At 44.6% G+C, this 19467-nt stretch overlaps 1 protein-coding gene across 2 annotated transcripts in view; it reads right to left on the reverse strand.

The window, feature by feature from the left end:
• LIN7A (lin-7 homolog A, crumbs cell polarity complex component) overlaps positions 1 to 18836 on the reverse strand; it is a 127665-nt gene extending 108829 nt beyond the window's left edge. The window contains exons 1-3 of one of the 2 annotated variants that reach the window (XM_049094303.1): positions 18716 to 18836; positions 18387 to 18546; positions 17624 to 17714 (exon numbers count right to left, since the gene is read on the reverse strand). In XM_049094303.1, the coding sequence (XP_048950260.1) occupies positions 17624 to 17705 (82 nt within the window). In that variant the 5' untranslated portion in view covers positions 17706 to 17714; positions 18387 to 18546; positions 18716 to 18836. Of the gene's footprint in view, positions 1 to 17623; positions 17718 to 18386; positions 18547 to 18715 lie in introns of both variants that reach the window. The other variant, XM_025438942.3, reaches the window with a different exon arrangement.
• Positions 18837 to 19467: the final 631 nt, after the last annotated feature.

The following is a 19467-nucleotide window of genomic DNA, read 5'->3' on the forward strand; positions in this document are numbered from 1 at the left end:
TCATCTTCTCAACCTTTAAATGTTGGAATTGCCCAGAGCTGAGTCAACAACCTTCATCTTCTCATCCTCCACGTGCCTTACATGCCATCTTATATGTTCACAATTCCCCTATTTATATCTCCTCTTGGACTCTTCCCTTGACCTCCAGAACTTTATATACAGCTGCCAACTCAAACTCTTCATTTGTGTGGCCAAAAGATACCTCAAGACGTCCAAATTTATATTCCTCTCTCTGCCCCTCTGTACTCTTCCCGGTTGGCAGTAAACTGAAGGCTCACTGTTTCCAGATTCTCAAGCCAGAGGCCTAATCATCATCCCTGCTTGTTTCTCTCATACGCTATAGTCAATTTTTCATCAAATCCTGCTTGTTAAATGTTCCAAATGTACCGGGAAGTTGACCACCTTACACTGCTTTCCCTGTCACTACCCAGATCTCAAACACCATCATGTCTGATCTGGGTTTTTTTAATCACTTTCCAACTAATCTCCCTATCTACTCTTTACGCCCCATGGCCAACATAGCAGAAAGCCTATTCAAACTAAAATCCTTCCTGCAGCTTTAATATCTTAGGAGTAAAAAACTAAAGCCCTCAAAATAGCCAGCCTCGGCCTCAGCCAGTCCGTGGGCTCAGTGGCCTCCCTGCAGCGCTCGGCTCATGTCCACAAGAACTTCCTCGCCCTCTTCCAGCAGGCAGCCAGCGCGGCCCCCAGCAGCCCTCCAGCAGCCCCAGTAGCCACGGTGGTGGGGACTGTGCTGTGCAGGCCCTCCTGGCTGGCCCTGCAGTGAGGAAAGGGGCTGGATGCTGGATGACCTTCCCTTGAGTCATTGGGGCTGGACCCCGTCCCCAGGCTGTGACCACCTCCCAGCAGGTGGGCACTGTCACGGCCACGCCCAGACCCTGGGACTGGGACCTCTACGTGGAACGAGCCCCCTTGGAGTCTTGAGGAAAGGAGTTCCTGGGCCCCTCAGCTTTGTGGAGGGCTGGCCCTGGGGTCCCCCAGGATCACTGGCGGACTCCCAGCTCCCAGCCCCCAGCCCCTGGCACATACCCTGAACTGGCCTGTGCAGCCCGGTGCCACCTCGAGGCTGGACCCGGGGCTGCACCTTCATCGCGGGCCTCCTTTCAACCTTCCACAAGGCTGAAGCTGCAGCCTGCCCAGTTCCCCCGTGCCAAGCCCATCCCGGTGGTCACTGAAACATCACTTATTCATAAATAAATAAATAAATAAAGTAATAAAGTAATAAATAAATAAGCGAATAAATAAATAAATGAATAAAGTCCCTCTCTGACCTTATCTCCTACTACCCTTTCCCTTTGTTGACTCTGCTCCAACCATACTGGGATCACTGCCATCCTACAATACTTATAGGGTGTTATCGCCTCAAGGCATTTACCCTGATCCTTCCCCCCCACTGGTCCACTCTTCCCTACTTATCCTCAAGGCCAGTGCCTCATTCACCCACAGATTCTCTTTAAAAACATCCAAGGTACAGGGCACCTGGGTGGCTCGGGGGTGGCGCCTGGCTCAGGACGGCACCCTGGCATCCTGGGATCAAGTCCCACATGGGGCTCCACGCTCTGCCTGTGTCTCTGATTCTCTCTCTCTCTCTCTCTCTCTCTCATGAATAAAGAAAGAAAATCTTTTTAAAAAACCAACCATCTAAGGTGTGAGGACCTCCCTGCCTCTCCCCATGTAAATGAGCCATGTCCCCTTCCTTGGCTCTCTCGCTCCCCCCCCAACCATGCTTTTTCCCTCACTACTCAAAATTGAGTGAAATACTATGTATGTACGAGTTCAGTTGCTTCTTGCCTGCCCTTTCCACCCCAACCACCCTGGAATATAAACTTCCCAAGGGTTCAGAAGGTCTGTCGTGTTTGCTACTGCATTCCCAGGGCCTAGAACAGAGGCGGGGACTATTGCATTCCCAGGGCCTAGAACAGAGGTGGGGACATAGCAGGAATGCAAAAACCACCTGCTGAGTGAATGACTGAGTCCTGTTACCAAAGGGCATCCTAAGGTGCTGTGGAAATATATAATGGGGATCTAAAGTATAAAGGAGGCTGAGAGGACAAGAAAAGACTTCTTGCAGAATCTGACACCTGAACGCTGACAAATAGGAGTTTGCCAGGAAAAGGAAAGAAGACAAGGGGAAGAGCTTTCTCACAAAGAAACAACATGGCCAAGACCTTGAATTTATGTGTTCATTCAACCACTGTTTATTAGACACCTGCAATGTACCAGACTATGCTCCCGGCATTTGGGACATAAGGAGTAAAAGGGCAAAGTCATACACAAGTAAATACTGGGCATATGCTCAATTGAAATTAAGAACATATAAAACAAGAAGTTTGGACAATGGGAAGCTGCTAAAGCGTTCAATGCCAGGGATGACATAACCAGATTAATATCTCAGAAAAATTAAAGCCAAACATATGCCTCACCCCCAGTTCATGGCTCATTTAATATTTAAGCCACAAAAGCTTCCTTTCAGGTTCCCCAGTAATTTCTAAGATAAGCCTGTAACATCAGATAAAGTGAAAATGTTGCTATGTGATTTTTTTTCCTGTATGTGAATACACAAAAATGGTCTCATAAATTGAAGTTTTCAGATTTTTCAGAACTTTAATATAATTTAATGTCATTTTACTAAAAAAAGAAAAAAACAAAAAACTTTCTTTTTTCATGTTTTTCAAATGTACCTATTGCTTTCTCAGTGTCAGGTTATCTCCTTACAGTTTCCATTCTTTCAAAATACATCTTAAAAATAATTATGAATATGCTGATTTTATAGTCTCTCATTTTTTCTGCATCAAAATGTTTTCGTTTTTCAGACGTACCTTCTCTCGGAATTTGTTCCCTCTTTGGGAAATGCAGGGTTCACTCACTCACTGATTGGTTGTGAATACTGAGTCGGTCCAAGGTCTAGCTCGTTCTCATGTGTTTCTAATGTTCAATTGTGAGCACACCTTTGGGAGCAATGATCTGTTCTATGAGAAACCAGTGTAGCTAGAGCTCTCTTAAGAGTACTGTCTTTCATATACTTCCTCTAGTTTGTTCTAGCCTAGGAATCATTTTTGTAAATTTCTTGGGGGCACATTTCCTGAACCAACTCTTGCGGCATCCATTTAGAATCCAAGCTAAGTAATGAAGTTTAAGGTATGGGTATAGTGCACATCTAACACCTCCCCACCCAGTTCCTGCTTTGCCCCCAGCCATGGGGCTGATTTCTAAGCCTGGAACCACTGGACATGTTTTTCATTTCCCTCCCTCAACTTCTACCAAGATGTCATTCCAGCCTTCACTTCCCTTTTCATTTCTGGCACGTGGAGATTATGCTCTCCCACTTGCGATCTAAGCTATAGATAGTTCTTCTAATTGTTAGATTTTATCTGGCACATCTTGATGTTTGTAATGGGAGAGGTTCTGTGTTAGCTCAGTCTGCCATATTAGAGATTCACTCAAATTAGTCTCTAAATTGGATTTTAATTTGAAATATGAATAACAACATAAAGACAGTCTGCCTAACCAAATAGTTGCTCAGATGTGCAAATCAGTACTGAAAATTAACTAAGCTGCAAAAATGCTTTCAAAGCCTGTCTTCCGAACTGTGAACACAATTCCGTGCTCAGCTAGGTTAGTGTGAATTATGGCTGACACAGAATGAGTTAACCTGACGAAACAGTAGTAGTAGTAAAAGGTATAGAAACTCCTCCAAGCAGAGTAGGGGAATGAGCACAGGCAAATACTCTTGGGCTTTTTTTCCACAAACTTTTGCTGGGAGCTCATGGGAAAAAATGGATTAAGAGAGGGACCACAAGTGAAGACCCAATTACAACAGGAAGAAGGTAAAAGAAAAAAAAAAAACCTCTACCACAAAGAGGAGGGAGGAGGCAGGAAACAGTCCTAGTTCCAGAATCTTATGCCAATACTATTAGAAATCCTCTACCACTAGGGAAGGGGTGGGAAACTCTCCTACTAAGACACTCCAGCGGGGATCCCTGGGTGGCGCAGCGGTTTGGTGCCTGCCTTTGGCCTAGGACGCCATCCTGGAGACTCGGGATCAAATCCCACGTCGGGCTCCCGGTATATGGAGCCTGCTTCTCCCTCTGCCTGTGTCTCTGCCTCTCTCTCTCTCCCTCTCTCTGTGTGACTGTCAGAAAGAAAGAAAGAAAGAAAGAAAGAAAGAAAGAAAGAAAGAAAGAAAGAAAGAAAGAAAGACACTCCAGCGATGAAGGTGCGTTTTTAGTCTGTAGACCAAAGAGAGGAGGATCACTGAGGAAGGCCCCTCCTGGGGATCAGGCACAGGGCCTTCATCCTTCGTGAGACTGGGGCTGGGCCAGGACAATAGAAAAACCCCTTTGCCTGCCCCACCTCCCCCCAACCAGGCTAGGATCAAGTAACAAGCAACAGCAGTCTACCCTGGGGGAAGGCAGAGAGCAAGGAGAGAGCACCATCTGAGACACAGGAACACAAGAAAGATTGAAACCTCAGGGTAAAGACCCTCAGATGGTTAAACTGAAGGCAAATATAAAAAGACATGTTCTCCAGGCACCTGGTGACTCAGTCGGTTAAGCATCTGCCTTCAGCTCAGGTCATGACCCTGGGGTCCTGGAATCGAGTGCAGCATCGGGCTCCCTGCTCAGCATGGAACCCGCTTCTCCTTCTCCCTCTGTCCCTCCCCCTGCTTGTGCTCTCTTGCGTCTGCACGTGCACTCTCTCTCTCTTAAATAAATAAATTAAATATTTTTAAGAAGAAAAGAAGTTTTCTCTATTTTTTTAATGCTCTAAAAGCAGAGGTCAGCAAGCATTTTCTGTAAAGAGTCAGGCAGCAAATAGTGTGAGCTTTCCCGACCAAATGGTCTGTTCCAGCTCCTGGACTCTCAAGGCCTTTGTAGCTGGAGAACAGCCATCGATAATATGTAAATGAATGATCATGGCTGTGTTCCAATAAAACTTTACTTATGGACAGTGAGATTTCAATTTAATAGAATTTTCATCTGTCAAAATACTCTTCTTTTGAGTTTTCTAACCCATTTAAAAACGTAAAAGACACCACCTTAGCACATAGGCTGAATTTGGCTGGGAGGGGGGCCTATAGCTCGTGACCCCTGGTTTAGTAGCAATGAATTACACGTTTCTAGCACAGGTACAACAATAGCATAAAAGATAGGAAAAAGCAATTTGAAGTACGCTGTTTGAAGGACAACTGTGCTAAATTAAAGCTGTATAGTGTCAACCCTAGGGCTACTGCCACAAACAGCAGAAGGAAGACAACAGCAAGCTAAGCCAAGGCCTACATCAATAATATAGATCAGTAAAGTATTATTTGAATATAAGACAATCGATTAGTTAGACCTCCTCTACATTTGGAAAGCATATAATTCACAAACAGAAGAACCTCCTCTTGGAAAATATTGCAGGGAAACTTTTAAGAAAATAATAATTAAATGTATTTTCTTTAAAAGCTCTGAAAGTAACGGAGAGCAACGCAGGAGAAAAGCTTTGAAAACTTGTTAGTACATGTAAAGCAGAGATTTTTAAACCCAGAGAGGGGAGAAAATGAAAGTGAGCAGGAAATTAGGCATACCTTAATGTGTATCTAGGTACAACAAATCTTGCCTGTGGCTAATTTGTTCTACTACTTAGGCCAGAGAATGGCTGAGGCCGAGATCATGTGATGACTGCCACACTGTCTCACTTTATTTTTTTTAATTTTTTTTAAATTTTTTTATTTTTTTATTTTTTTTGTCTCAGTCACTTTAGATTGCTGTTACAAAATCCCACAGACTGGGTGGCTTAAGAAACAGGCAGTTACGGCTCACAGTTCTAGAGGCTGGGAAGTTCAAGAGCGAGGTGCCAACAGACTTTTCCTTCAACTCACAGCCTGGCTTGGCAGCCTCTGCCTCCCGGATGCAGGGAGGGCTTAGGGCATTAATCTCAACATGGAGTTCCACCCTCATGACCTCACTTGAATCTAATTACCTCCCAAAAGTCCAAATACTACCATTTTGGGGGTTAGGGCTTCAACATACAAGCAGGAAGGGGAGAGACATAGCCCCTGTGCCCGTCTTAATATTTTGCTATTCCACAGTCATCACTTGGATGCCAACCTGGCAATACTTGGAAGGTGTGTGTCATCAGAAATGAGTGTCTACACGATCCAGAATGCTTCATTTATCCAGAGGCATATGTCTTTCAACCTCCACTGACTCAGATGGGTCTGAGAAGCTGACGTGACACAGGATGTCCCTTTGGGCCATCCAAATAAGTCTCTCATCATTCCTTCAGGAATGCACATGACGTTTTTCTGCCTTGTTTTATCTTCCACAATTCCTTTAGAAGAATCCTCTTTGCTAGAGAACATACCCTATATCAGAGAAAGAAAGTGAACGGATCCTGTACCTTTAGGTTAAAATTTAGTTAAGTTGGGGGCCCAAAGGGCTAAACTTCACTTCTCTGTAGGTTTTACTTAGGTGGAACATCTCCTCCACATTTCACGCTAGACAAGCAAGGCGTTACTTGGGGCCACCAAAATCCATCTTAAAACTGCAATGCATGCATTTTAATAATAATGGGTAAGCAGAGTGTGTTTATAATTTTCAAGACATTTGAAGCTAATTTTTTAAAAAAATTATTTATTCATGAGAGGCAGAGGGAGAAGCAGGCTCCCTGCAGGGGAGCCTGATGTGGGACTTGATCCCAGGACCCCAGGATCACGCCCTGAGCTAAAGGCAGATGCTCAACCGCTGAGGCACCCGGGTGCCCCTAAAGCCCCAAATTTTGGAAGAGAAAAAGAAGTCACAATCTTCTCTTTGCACCTCAAATTTGAGTTCTGTCCCATTCCCAAATCCCTCTCACTAATCCCATTGAGAGGCAAAGTCGGTAAGGAAAGGAGCTTTGGGGCACTATTATTGCCCCCTATGAGAGCCTATGAAAATCCTGGGTCTAGAAGGAAGTTTGGGCTGTGCAGTACACATCCTGGAAGGTAATCTGAATGCCACAGTCCTCATCTTCTGGTTCTTCAGCACAGCACGGGAAGGAATAGGTTATTGCTTGTATTTTCTTGTAATTCTATCTAGGGAGATTCTCTCTTCAGTACTAAGAAATTAATAATAAGCCCAATCATTTATTAAAAACCTGCTGTTTTACAATAATTGTGGTAGACTCTTAAAATACATCACTTAGGTCAATCCTGACCAACACTGGTACACATTCCTTTTATAAGCATCGGACAAAGTCATTTCTTTTTTGCCCAGGACAACATGCATTTCTGCTATGCCTTCTGTCTACCTGTCTGTCTGTCTTTGGAAGACTCTGCACCCACCTCTGCATCTTTTGTCCCCTACAAGTTCAAATTCCTTAAAGCTTGATACCGACCCTGTTATGGACCTATGTACTTGCTCTCTAGCGTCACATGGTGATTAAGCTAAAGGCCTCAGGAATCAACTAGCCTGAGCCTCGATCACTTTATTTAGCCTCTTTATACCTCATTTCCCACATCTTCAAAATACAAATAGCATCTGTCTCCAAGTCTTGTTTTGAGGACTAATCACAATGAAATAAGAAAAGATCTAAGCACAACACCTGTCTGAACAGTAGTACGTGTAATGTAATGCAGTGTGATGTAGTGAGTGCTCAGCGTGTGAGCTACAGCTGTAAGAAATGCTTAAACTATCTTATCACAAGTTATCTGCTCAATGCCTATTTTCCCTAGACTGCAAGCTCTACCTCTAGCTCTTGACTTGACTTGGTACCAGGCACAAAGTAGACTCATTCGCTTTTCCTTGAATGGCTAAGTGAAAGAAGAATAAAAGGAATGTATCACCCTACAGAGTGAGTGTCATTATTCCTGTATTAAGAATGAAAGAAATAAAATGTGGAGAGAATCAGTAATATTTTAAGCTTCCACAGATAGTAAGTGGCGGAACTGCAATTCGAATCCCCATCTATCTAAATCTGAAGCTTGTATACCTTTCATTTATTGCACTGGGAAAAAAATGCGTGCCCTGGGGAGAAGAGGTGGGGAATAATCAATCAGTATTGAGCACTTCTATGGACCTGGCAGTGTTCTGAGCACTTGCATACGTTTTCCCAGTTCATTTTTATAGCAATATCAAGAGGTAGAGACATATTATTTTCAGTTTTACAGGTGGAAACTAAAATACAGAAAAGGTAGCAACAGGCCAAGTTTACAAGGAAGAGGGAGGAAGTGGTAGGATTTGAACCCAGGCATCTGGATCCAGAGCGCTTACCCCTGACTGGCATTTATATGCCTCTCCCCATTATGTGATGCTTAACAATTATGAAACACTGAAAAGGAGTTAAAAAAAAAAAAAAAGTCACCCTTGGTTGCATTTTCCCCAGTCAACCGCTTCTGATATCTACATACAAATAGGATAAAACAAAAACAATGAACATCTCCATAAACTCTTATCCCTGTCCTAAACTTTTATTGAATCTTAAAGTCACTCTGTAGCTTTTCCAATCTGTCATTCACCTTTTGCCTGTGAATTTCTAGTAATCCAGTAGTAGGATGCTCCTTAATTCCTGGAAGGCACCCATTTGAATTTTGTGCAGAATAAATGTAGGCAATTTCTCTCAAATAGATATCTGTCATCTTGTGTCATCTGCTCACTTACCTAGTCTTACCCCCTTCACATGCAACATGTAGAGACCAATCAGTAATTTATTTCAGCACATTTCTGAGCTCTTATTTTTCAGGCACTGTGATAAGGAATGGTTAGACAAAGATGGATGTAAATGACTTCATTTTGGTAGGGTGACAGCAGGGTAAAAGAAAAAAAGTCAATCTTGTGTGCTAAGTATTCCAACAGAATTATGGGGGGAAAAGTGTTATTCAACCATCAAGAAAGAAGTGATTTGGGGATAGTGGGTTGGTTAATGAAGTATGTATACAGGAAACTTTTGGGTTTGACCTCCAGGCATCTCCACATCTCCAAATGCATCTTGCTTCTAGAGAACACCAAAAGAAACAGTCCCTACCTCTTAGTGTAGCCCGAAGACAAGAAGTATTATCTGTCTCTGCCCCCTGGGTAGGGTGGGAGTACAAAACCTTCAGGACCCAAGGAGAAAGTAATTATAATTGTTGAGTGGTTACTAGGATGACCTGTTCTAAGTACTTCACACATATTAGCTCATATAAAGCCAACATGTTATAAAGTCAAAGCTATTTTTGTCATTTGCCATTTTACAGATAAGAAAAAATAAGTAACTTTGAAAGTTGCAGAGCTAGTAAATGGAAAAGCTGAGATTCAAAACCAGGCAGGCTGACTCTGGAATGCATCTTTGCCATTTGAAACCACCCCAACTCCAGCCGAGGACTGAATCATGATGACAGGGCCTGTCTGAGGTTTTCGAGGTGGTTACGTGGAGTCTAGTGGGGCAGTACTCATTGAGTGATATGACCAAGAGCAGTAAATAACCAGAGCTGGCTCCTTTTTTCTGGTAAATGAATGATTGAATGAATGAATGACTATATTCATTGCCCCTAAATTTGATCTCTGATATTGTAACCTGCCATCAAAGCCAGGTATAATTTTAGAATATTGATATGGTTTCCTAAATCATTTGCTATTTCTCCTACTTCTGTGTCATCTCTACAAATCTTCTATGACTCTCATCCAAAGTATCGGTAATGACGTTGAATAGGACAGAGAACCAAACTGCCTTGGAGTATTGTTTCGACCACTAGAAATCCAAGAGTATAATCATCCACTTCACCTAGTTCTACATTCCCACAAGGCTTCTATAAAAGTTATGAGGTCATGAGTATAGTATGACCATAGCCCATACTTGAAATTTGATGAGATCTATTTTTAGTGATCTCATGTAGGCTCTGGGGGATCACCATTTTCTTTTATAAGTGCCATTATCCCATTCTTCTCTTAATATCCTTAGACTTTTCTGGAACCAAGCAAAAACAAGTAGACTGAACTGCAGTTTCCTCAAATGCTTTTCTCAGCTTTTTGAAATCGAAGACATTTGTCTATCAGCAATTACTGCTCTTCTCCAATTTCCCCACAAAAGATCACGTTCAGGAGTCTCTTAACCATTTTTCCCAGTTCTCTTATTACTATTAAATAGGTTCAGCTGGGATTCGATGGTTTTCTCCCCAGTCTAAACTGGGAGCTTGACATATATTGACATTTTGGGATTCCCTTTATTCTCGCTTTTTTTAGGTTAAAGATAATTCTTTGATAGCAAAAAAAAAAAACAAAAAACAAAAAACAAAAAACAAAAAAAAAACAAAAAAAACAGATTTTATACTGAAATATCATAACTACCACCACCTGGCCAAGTAAACAAAAACAGCAGAACTAGTTGGATTCTAAATAGTTTTTCTAGGGGAAATTGCCATCAGTTCAGAGAAGAAGCTATAGTTTTCTGTTCAAGACAACTGAATATAACTTCAAAATAAGTCTTAATATAATTTTTTCGAGTAGTCTTTGAGCATATTTATTTTTTATTAGACCAATCTTCAAATTCAGCTAGCACGTTAGTAAAACTCAATCATAAAACAACTTGTCTACCACCTAACCCAGAAGTAAATCACTGATGTAATCAATATGACTTTTAAAATGTGTTCCTATTTGCCAACACAGAGTGATTTCATATTAAATCTATTTTAACTTGCTTATCAGGACTCAGCTTTATCTTTAATCCATCTGTGGTTTAAAAAAATAGAAGGGATGAGGCAGTGTAGCTTATTTGTGTGTGTGTGGGGGGGTGCACGCACACACGCGTAGGAAATCCTGCTAGACCCCTCTACACAAGTGTACATGTAGCTACACGCAACTTTTTTTTTTTTTTAAACCTCTTCAGTTGTATTTGGGATTAACTTGTTTGGTTCAAATAACAAGTTAAAATAGCAGGTGGGTGTGAACAATGGAAGTAGGCCATGACATCAACACCAGCGCTTCACATCCATTCTTGGCCCTGGAAAACATGCCACTTTTAGGAGTCTGCTATACATACACATACACACAGCAGCAAAGTGATCAAATTAGGTAGCCCCCTGTCTCATATTATTATAGGTTGGAAGGCTCTTTTTTTTTAAGTGCTGAAAATGTGTCCATGATAGGTAGTCCAGCTAAGTCAATTTCATTCATTCAATCAACAAATATTAAGAGCGTGCCAACTGTGTGCCAGACAATGCACTGAGCTCTACACAAACAAGTCCAGCCCTCTGATCTGATGAAGGCTGTAGCCTAATAGTCTAAAAAACAAATTCTCTCCAAGAGGAATTAGCTTGGCACCTAATGATAGCATCCTTAATACCTAGTATAAATCTCCCCATCTGATAATACTCAATGTTTCCTTTTCCTTACGAGCCCTGGTTAGGCCCTAGTTGTGATCCCTGAGAAAGCACTCCAATAACAAAAATATTAATTTCATAAATGACAAGGGCACACCAATACATCTCAGGGCTTGAATGGCTAGCATACCAATCTAGAAAGTATACATCAGATTTATTTTTCTTTTTCTGGAAGCTCTATCATTAATTTCTTGATTTCTTTTCCATTTTAAAACTGTACATAAAACTCCCACTGAAGGCAAAATACTTTTTTGATAATCAAAAGTTTTCTAAAATTTGGGTCTTTGTGCAACTTTTCATGATCAAAGAAGAAGAAACAATGGATATGTCATAATTCTGGCTCCTAGAAAATGTTCTGTAATATATAGTGCAGAATAAAAGACTCAAATATTGATTTGTCAGGAAAAAAGTTCAATAAAAATATATTTTTTTTAAGGTGCAGTGAATTACACAGAAAACATGAGAAATCAAGCAAGCACTTAATGTTTGAGTACGAAAACATATCCGGCTGCCGACGTGAGAACGTTTTAGGACAAAAGCCATAAGACATGGTCAACCCTTCTTCTCTTTCCTCCCCCATCATGACCATCAGAGCATACATGTGTGAAACAACAGAAGAACTAACTTAATTTTTGTTTTCCTTCTTCCTCAATCACTACTCATGTTAAAAAGAATAGCAAGGAGAGAAAGGAGGGGCAAGCCCCTTTGGACTTTGAGCAAAAGCAATTTTCAGGCAAATACAGATTTTATAAAAACTGGTGAATACAGTTGATTAAAAAGCTATAGACTGCCCAAGGCTTGAATTCAGAGATACATAAAGTAATAAGCTCTGCATGCCTTGAAAAGTGAAAAGAGAAGAAAGAAAAAATTTAGTGTATCACAAATTCCATGAAAAGTGTGGCACCCATGGGATTTTCATTTGCATTCAATTTTGTGCTCATGTGTTTTTTTTTTTTCTTTCCATAAAGTTGAAATCCACAATTGAAAGCTCTTGGTTCTATGTTAGAATTTTTAAAGGGCTGAAAGTTTTATTTTTTAAAAAAGGGAAAACACAGTAATATTTGTTTAATCAATATCTTGGATTATGACTCTTTTTAGAAATCAAGATTTCCATTTATACTTTTGAGACTTATCCAAGTTGCATTTAACTCACAGAAAAGTTAGATGACTGATGCCAATGTTTTATTTTATATAGGCACCGGATACAGATTGTAAATTATTGATCATGCCATCAATAAAGTCTCAAATGTTTAAAATGATACAATTTCAATTGCTCCTAGAAACTGTTTTATTTACCCATATTTCTCCAACACCTGGTTTTGTATTATTTGTTTATAAGCAAAACAAATTGTTTTTTAAAGGGAATTCTGATGAAAGAGGAGGTAAGTACAGAGAAGTGAAATTTTGGAGCAGCCCCAGTGGCGCAGCAATTTAGCGCCGCCTGCAGCCTAGGGCGTAATCCTGGAGACCCTGGATCAAGTCCCACATCAGGCTTTCTGCATGGAGCCTGCTTCTCCCTCTGCCTGTGTCTCTGCCCCCCTCTCTCTCTGTCTCTATGAATAAGTAAATAAATAAAAATCTTTTTAAAAAAATGAAGCTTTTTTTTAAAAAAAGAAGTGAAATTTTGAAGAATTCTGTTGTATTATCTTTTCTGACCTTGAGACATGAAGTGAAGGAGAGCTGGAGCTACCGTATTTAAGAAAGTGCCTAAATCCATGAAGCCTTGATTGTAGTGATGTATTCCTATGTCCTTTGTTATGAAAGTGTTAAGTATCATGGATTGCATCTTGCTTTGTTCTTTTGAGTTTGGCTGAAAGTCATTCCTAGTTTTAAAGATTATAATCGGGGCAAACTAACCTCTGGTGTAGGGAAGAATTACTACAAACATTTAAATTCTGGCAGAGAAGACTCCACACTAATCTCTTTATCAGTCTCTTCTCTTTGCCACAAGGGTAAATCACAGGTACTACTTTCTACATCAGTGTCTAATATAAAATATTAGACTAAAAATGATTGTATCTCATATTATGACCACTTGGGTTCAACATGTAGATTTATGCATAGTGACATGTAAATTACAGTGCTCAGTACGCCTTTGAAAATCTAATTATGTGATATTTTAGCCTAGCAATAATAAGCGAAAAGCTGATCTATAGATTTTCTTGATATACTTAAAACCAAATTTCTACCCTAGGATGCATACTTGGAGTGTTGCTACTTCTTGGTAATTTTTCTTTTCAATCATTTGTTTGGTTATAGATGTACTAGCGGGACGGTAGCCAAAGTGCAGATGTACAGGTTGCTTTTATGTGTATTCTTCCCTTTATCCAGAATGCTGTTCCTAAAAACTGTATTAATACATCAGAAGTCAGTTTAAATTTTGCTTTCCTCATGGAGCTTTCCTTGACCAACACAATCTAAGTAGGTCCTTCCCCATTATTCTCCATCCTTACGTCATTTTTATTGTCTTCATTGTACTTCGTACTTTCCACCAATCTAAAATCCTAACCATAAATTGCATCATCTGGTACCCGGCCACCACCTTCACACATTCACTTTCCACCACACTTCCCTAGGCTCCCATTTTCACGTTGACTTCCTCTATGTTCCCAGGATGCACTACTAGAGTACAACCCCACCACCGCCACCCCGTCATGATATCTGCAAAATTTGCTTCCTCATTTCCTTTGGATCTTTTCTCAAATGTCATCAATTCAGGAGAGAGGACCTTTCTTGACTATCACATCAACAACAGCAGGCCTTGCCACTCTCCTTGATCCAGGCTTACTTTTTCTCACGGGTACTTACAATTGCCTGGGTATGTGATCCGTGTCTCACTCATTAGCATATAAACTCCATTAGACTTTATCTGTTTTGTTCATTAGCTACAAAGCTGAAGATAGTGCTTTCCATAAGGCTGCCACTAGATACTTATTTGTTGAATTAATCAATCTCTTACTTGTTATCTGTTTCCCCTACTACACTGTTAAGGACCAGAAAAGCAGAAACTTTCTTAGGAGATTTTATTCTTTTTAGAGATTTTATCCATTTATTCATGAGAAGCAGAAACACAGGCAGAGGGAGAAGCAGGCTCCCCACGGAGAGCCTGATGCAGGACTTGATCCCAGGACCAGAGGATCATGACCTGAGCCAAAGGCAGATGCTCAGCCACTGAGCCACTCAGGTGACCCTGTTTCTTAAGTTTATATATTAAATATTATAGATACAGCACAGAAACAGTATATACAGTATATAAGATGTGTGTGTGTATATATATATATATCTATATGCACATTCAATGAATATTTGTTGAATGAGTGAATTTTTTGTGTATATGTGTGTGTGCATGTGTCTTAATGTCTCTCCCGCCACAGGCTCTAATTGCCACAGAGACTTGAATTATGTCTGTTTAGTTCACCACTGTATTAGCCAATTAACCCTTCCATAGTTGGGTCTGGCTTATACCAGGCACTCAGTAAGTGAAGAATCCAAATGACTGGGGACCAGAGTAAACAGGAGCCCCCTCCAGCCATAGCCATCCTGAGGCCCACACAGGGTCAGTATGAGGTCTTACTGGCAGATGGAAAAGAGCCCGGTGAAAACCTTAAGTCCCTTGGTTCATCCTTTCAGCGCTCAGGCTGATCCTGGTAAAGACTTGCTTCCCAAACAAGATCCAAGAAGCTAGCGCAGACTTCTAGCTGCTTACTCTCCCACAACATCTTCTGAATTCTGAGAGGAGTAAATCTTAATTTCAATCCACATGTTTGATTTCTTTGCTTAAAACCCTCACCCTGAAGATTCCAGATAAATCAGTTTATGGTGCCAAAGGGCCTCAAACAAGAAGATTTAAATTTTAGCATGAAATTTCCCACTAACTAGTAGAGTAACCTTGAAAAGACTTCTTGCTTCTTCAATGTTTTTCTCTTGAAAAGAAAGACGCTAGGAAGAAAAAAAAAATCAAATTATGGATTTATGCGTTCAAGTTTGCTGAGGTGCCTTTGGGAGGCTTTGTCCAGCATCATCTTTCCTTCTCCTTTGCCTACCTGCCCCAGCCCCTCTTGGCTATTAATCATCACAGCTTCGGTGAGCTGTGGTTACTGATGGGAATCTGTCAAGTACACGGGGGAAATGAAAGGTTAAGAACCACTGGCCTGTGTTCTTCCTGCCATCTTTCCCAGGGCCAACACATCATGAGTCTATGAACTGTATCTCAGCTTTACTACTAAACCCCTACCTTTTTAATTTTTGCTTAAATTACTGCAGTCCTTAGTTCACGTTAATTTTTTATCTTCTACTGTGAGTCAGGAAGTACAGCAGGCACTGAGACTAGGAAAGTGAATTTAGAAATGGTCCCTTCCGTCCAGGAGCACCATTCAATAAGGAGACAGATGAAACAGCATGCGAGAAATGCTTTGATGGGGCCAAATCAGTGGGTGACCTCTGAGCACATCAAAAGGCACCAAAACAGCCAGGGAGAAGGACTAATCTGGAAAAACTGCCAGCAGATGATCAGAAACTGACTTCTAATTTCACCTAGTTGAATTATAGACTGTTAAAGCTGCCCAGCGTCAGAAGCATCTACTCCAAATTTCTCGCGGAGCACAGAGGAAAGCTGGTGCCCAAGGATGCTAATCCAGCCATCCGGGGTGAGCATCACAGTTCTACCCGAATAGGACCCAGATAAGTGTTGGTGAGCTGCCTTTTTATACAGATTTTTTTTTTTTTTTTTTTTTTTGGTAGGAACAGTTTTCAGAACCTTTTCTTTCACTGGTTTAAATGATGCCATCAACTCATTAATCACAGTTTAATAATGTAGAGGGGAAAATATGTATATGCATTGACTTCATGTACAGCAATGATGCCAATAACTCCTCATCCATCAATCACAGACCTTGCAGCTAGCTGCTGGTTCATTTATTCAGTTGCATCCAGTCTCATTCTGCCTCTTGAGCTACTTATTACGTGAACCCAATCACACTGGGAAAGGACAGGTACAGTCTGGCTGCAAACAAGAACAAAGTTTAAGGGCAGATCTAGGTCTGACTGTGCTTCCTCTGCACCACCCAGTCAGGAAATCTAAGGTCTGAGGCAGAAACCCAAAGAGCAAAACGTTTTTAGTAGTCCTGATACATCAGCTTGCTCAGGGAAGGCAATTTTCTTGGGAGTTTGTTTTTTTCTTTTTTTTTTTCTTTCTCCCAGTGTAGTCGTTTTACTGGGGATATATATGTACAAGCTGATTCAGTCAATGGGGCAATATAAGAGCTCGTTACGTTAAAACAGAAATTCGTAGGAAATCCATAATTCCTAATGGCTTGCCATCTGTTTGGGTCGTGGCGGCAATGGATTTACGCTGCTGTAGGGTCGGTGACGATCCCGGGCTGGAATCCTGGGTTGCACAGTGGGTTTGTGAGCTCTGTAACCACCGCTCTTAATTTGCAGGCTTGCACATCAGCATTCGGCAGCAGACAATCAACTATTACCTTTCTTTTTCTTTCTTTTGTTTCTTTTTTTTTTTTTTTTAGATTCTGCACTCTCACCCCCCAAGGAAGGCGGCTGCGGGCTCCGTGCGGAACCTGCTCGGGCGCCTTGCAGTCCGGCGGCCCGGCCAGTGCGGGGCCCGCGGAGCGCGCCGGAGGCCGGGCTGCAGCTGCGGGATGCGCTCCCGCCCCGCGCCCCCCGCGCCCCCGGAGCCCTCGAGCGCTGCGCTCCCCGCGTCGGGCGGCGGCCTCGGCGGGGGGGGGCGCGGGCGGCGCAGCGCCGGGGGGCACCCGGGCCCCGGGGACCCCAGCCTCCGCCAAGAGTTGCGCCGCAAGCCCGCCTTCCGCGGCCCCGGGGCTGGGGGACGGCGAGGCCGGGGCGCCGGGCAGGGGGCTCCCGGGACAGCCGCTCCCCGCCGCCGCCGCCCGGACCCCCGCGCGCGCACCCCCGCCCCGGCCCCGCCGCCCGGACAAACTTGCTCCCGCCGGCTCCCCCCGCAGCCGCGGTCTCCGCCCCCACCCCCCCCGGAGCCTGCGCCGCCCGGACAAGCCGGCGCCCCGGGGGTACGGGGGGCGCGGGGGGCACGGGGGGCACGGAGGGCACGGGGGGCACGGGGGGCACGGGGGTCACGGAGGGCGCGGGGGGCGCGGGGGGCGCGGAAGGGGGCAAAGTGTCCCGCTCTGCGCGCCCGCCCCCGCCGCCCCTGCCGGAGCGCGCCCGGCCGCCGCGGGATGCGGGATGCGGGGTGCGGGGCGCGGGGCGCGGGGCGCGGGGTGCAGGGCGCGGGGCGCGCCGCCGCCGCCTTACCTCTGTCCAGGGTGAGCGGCTGGACCACTGTCAGTGTCGCCATGTCTGCCGCGGGAGCCGAAGCGACGCTCCGCTTCAGCATCAGCCGCCGCTGCTAGTGAGAAAAAGAGGAGGAGACTGGGGCGGGGGCGGGGGCGCCGTGGGGGCGGGGGCGGGGGCGGGGCGGGGCGGCGCGGGGGGGCCGGCGGGGGGCCCGGCGGGGCGGCGGCGCAGGTAGCGGAGCGCGGAGGGCGGCTGGCCGGCAACTTGGCGCGGCCGCCGAGCGCGAACCGGGCAGCCCGCGGGCCGCCCCTGCAACTTCGCACGCAGATGAAATGGGCGGGGAGTGCGTGCGCCTCCCGGGAGGGGCGGGGGAGGGGGCGCGGGGGGGGAGGCGCGGGAGGGGGGCGGGGGGGATGGGGAGGGGGCACGGAGGAGGGGGCGTGGGAGGGGGCGGGGCGATGGGGCGCGGGGGGGCACAGGAGGGGGCGGGGGATGGGAGCACGGGAGGGGGGCGCACGGGAGGGGGCGCACGGGAGGGGGCGTGAGGGGGACGGGGAATGGGGCACAGGAGGGGAGGCACGAGAGGAGGGCGGGGGATGGGGCGCGGGGGGGCACAGGAGGGGTTGCGGGGGGAGGGGCGGGGGGAGGCGTGGGGGGTGAGCGGAGGGACGGGGCACGGGGGAGGTGGGGGGGTGCAGGGGGGAGGCACGGGGTGGGGGGGAGGAGGAGGATGGATTTTTTTTTTTCCGGATTAAGAGCAATTGTCCAGCCAGGAGCCTACCCCTTAGAACATGCTTCTGGTCCAGAAATGCTGGGGTTCCGTGAGCAGCGGCAGCTACTTTGTGTTCGAGTTCCTTTGGAACGCCCGGCCCAACGGGGTGCCCGGTAACTGACTCAGGGCTCCATCACTCCAGGAGGGGGTGGCCGAGGACCTAACGGACCTTAAGCACAAACTTCTTAAAAATGGTTTTAAATTAAACCACAGAGAGAGAGAGAGAGAGAGAGAGAGAGAGACATTTGTGTCCCTCGGTGTGAAAAATACGGAGGCAGCCCTTTTTCGGGTTGATCCGCACCCAGGGTTACCAGAGTGGCCACTGATGATTGACTAACCTGCGTGGCAGGCGGGAAGCCAGGAGCGCTGCTTGCCTCCCTGGTCACAGGCCGCCTGGGAGCTGGGGACAGGCCCTGCCTTCATGCAGCCTGTGGTCCTGTGGGACAGGATGTCGTTAAAAGGGTCGTTTAAGAGTCGATTGGTCAGGCGTCAGTGACTAGAACCTTCAAATGCTGCCTGTGACCCCTTCACTCCATTCGATGGCTTTCACTCTGCTGCCACTGTAGGGACTTTCATTCCCTGATCAAGAAAATAAGAAGCACATAGAAATCTTAGAGAAGCAGAATGGTGATGCCTGTGGGTTCAGGAGTGGAAGTGGCAGAGCTGCCTCCAGCCCCTTCCCCGTGACAAAGCAAAATGGTTTTGGCTAGCAATGCACCCTTGAAGGCAGACACGATTTTACAGCAAAATATTGGCATATCATCCATTTCATTGTCTTCCGGATACAATATGGGTGGTTTCTGGAGATCTTTTCCATCCCATGTTTTACATTTGGAAAAAAAAAAAAAAAAAGATTTCCCCAGTGATTTGAGCAACTCAAAGATGACTGTCCATACACCACATTGATCCTAAAGACCTACTTAAAATAGTAGTTCAACATGCCTGTATTTCATTTGGTTTTTAAGAAAGAACTCTGATCTTGAAATTCAAGTCTTAGCTATGTGCTCTTCAGAAATCACAGGATCTCTCACCGATCCCCTTTACTCATCTGTCAAACAAAGGAATTAATAACCTTCAATTTCACTGAGAT

Source organism: Canis lupus, chromosome 15 (assembly GCF_003254725.2).
Source record: "Canis lupus dingo isolate Sandy chromosome 15, ASM325472v2, whole genome shotgun sequence".
In the NCBI taxonomy this organism is placed as follows: Eukaryota; Metazoa; Chordata; class Mammalia; order Carnivora; family Canidae; genus Canis; species Canis lupus.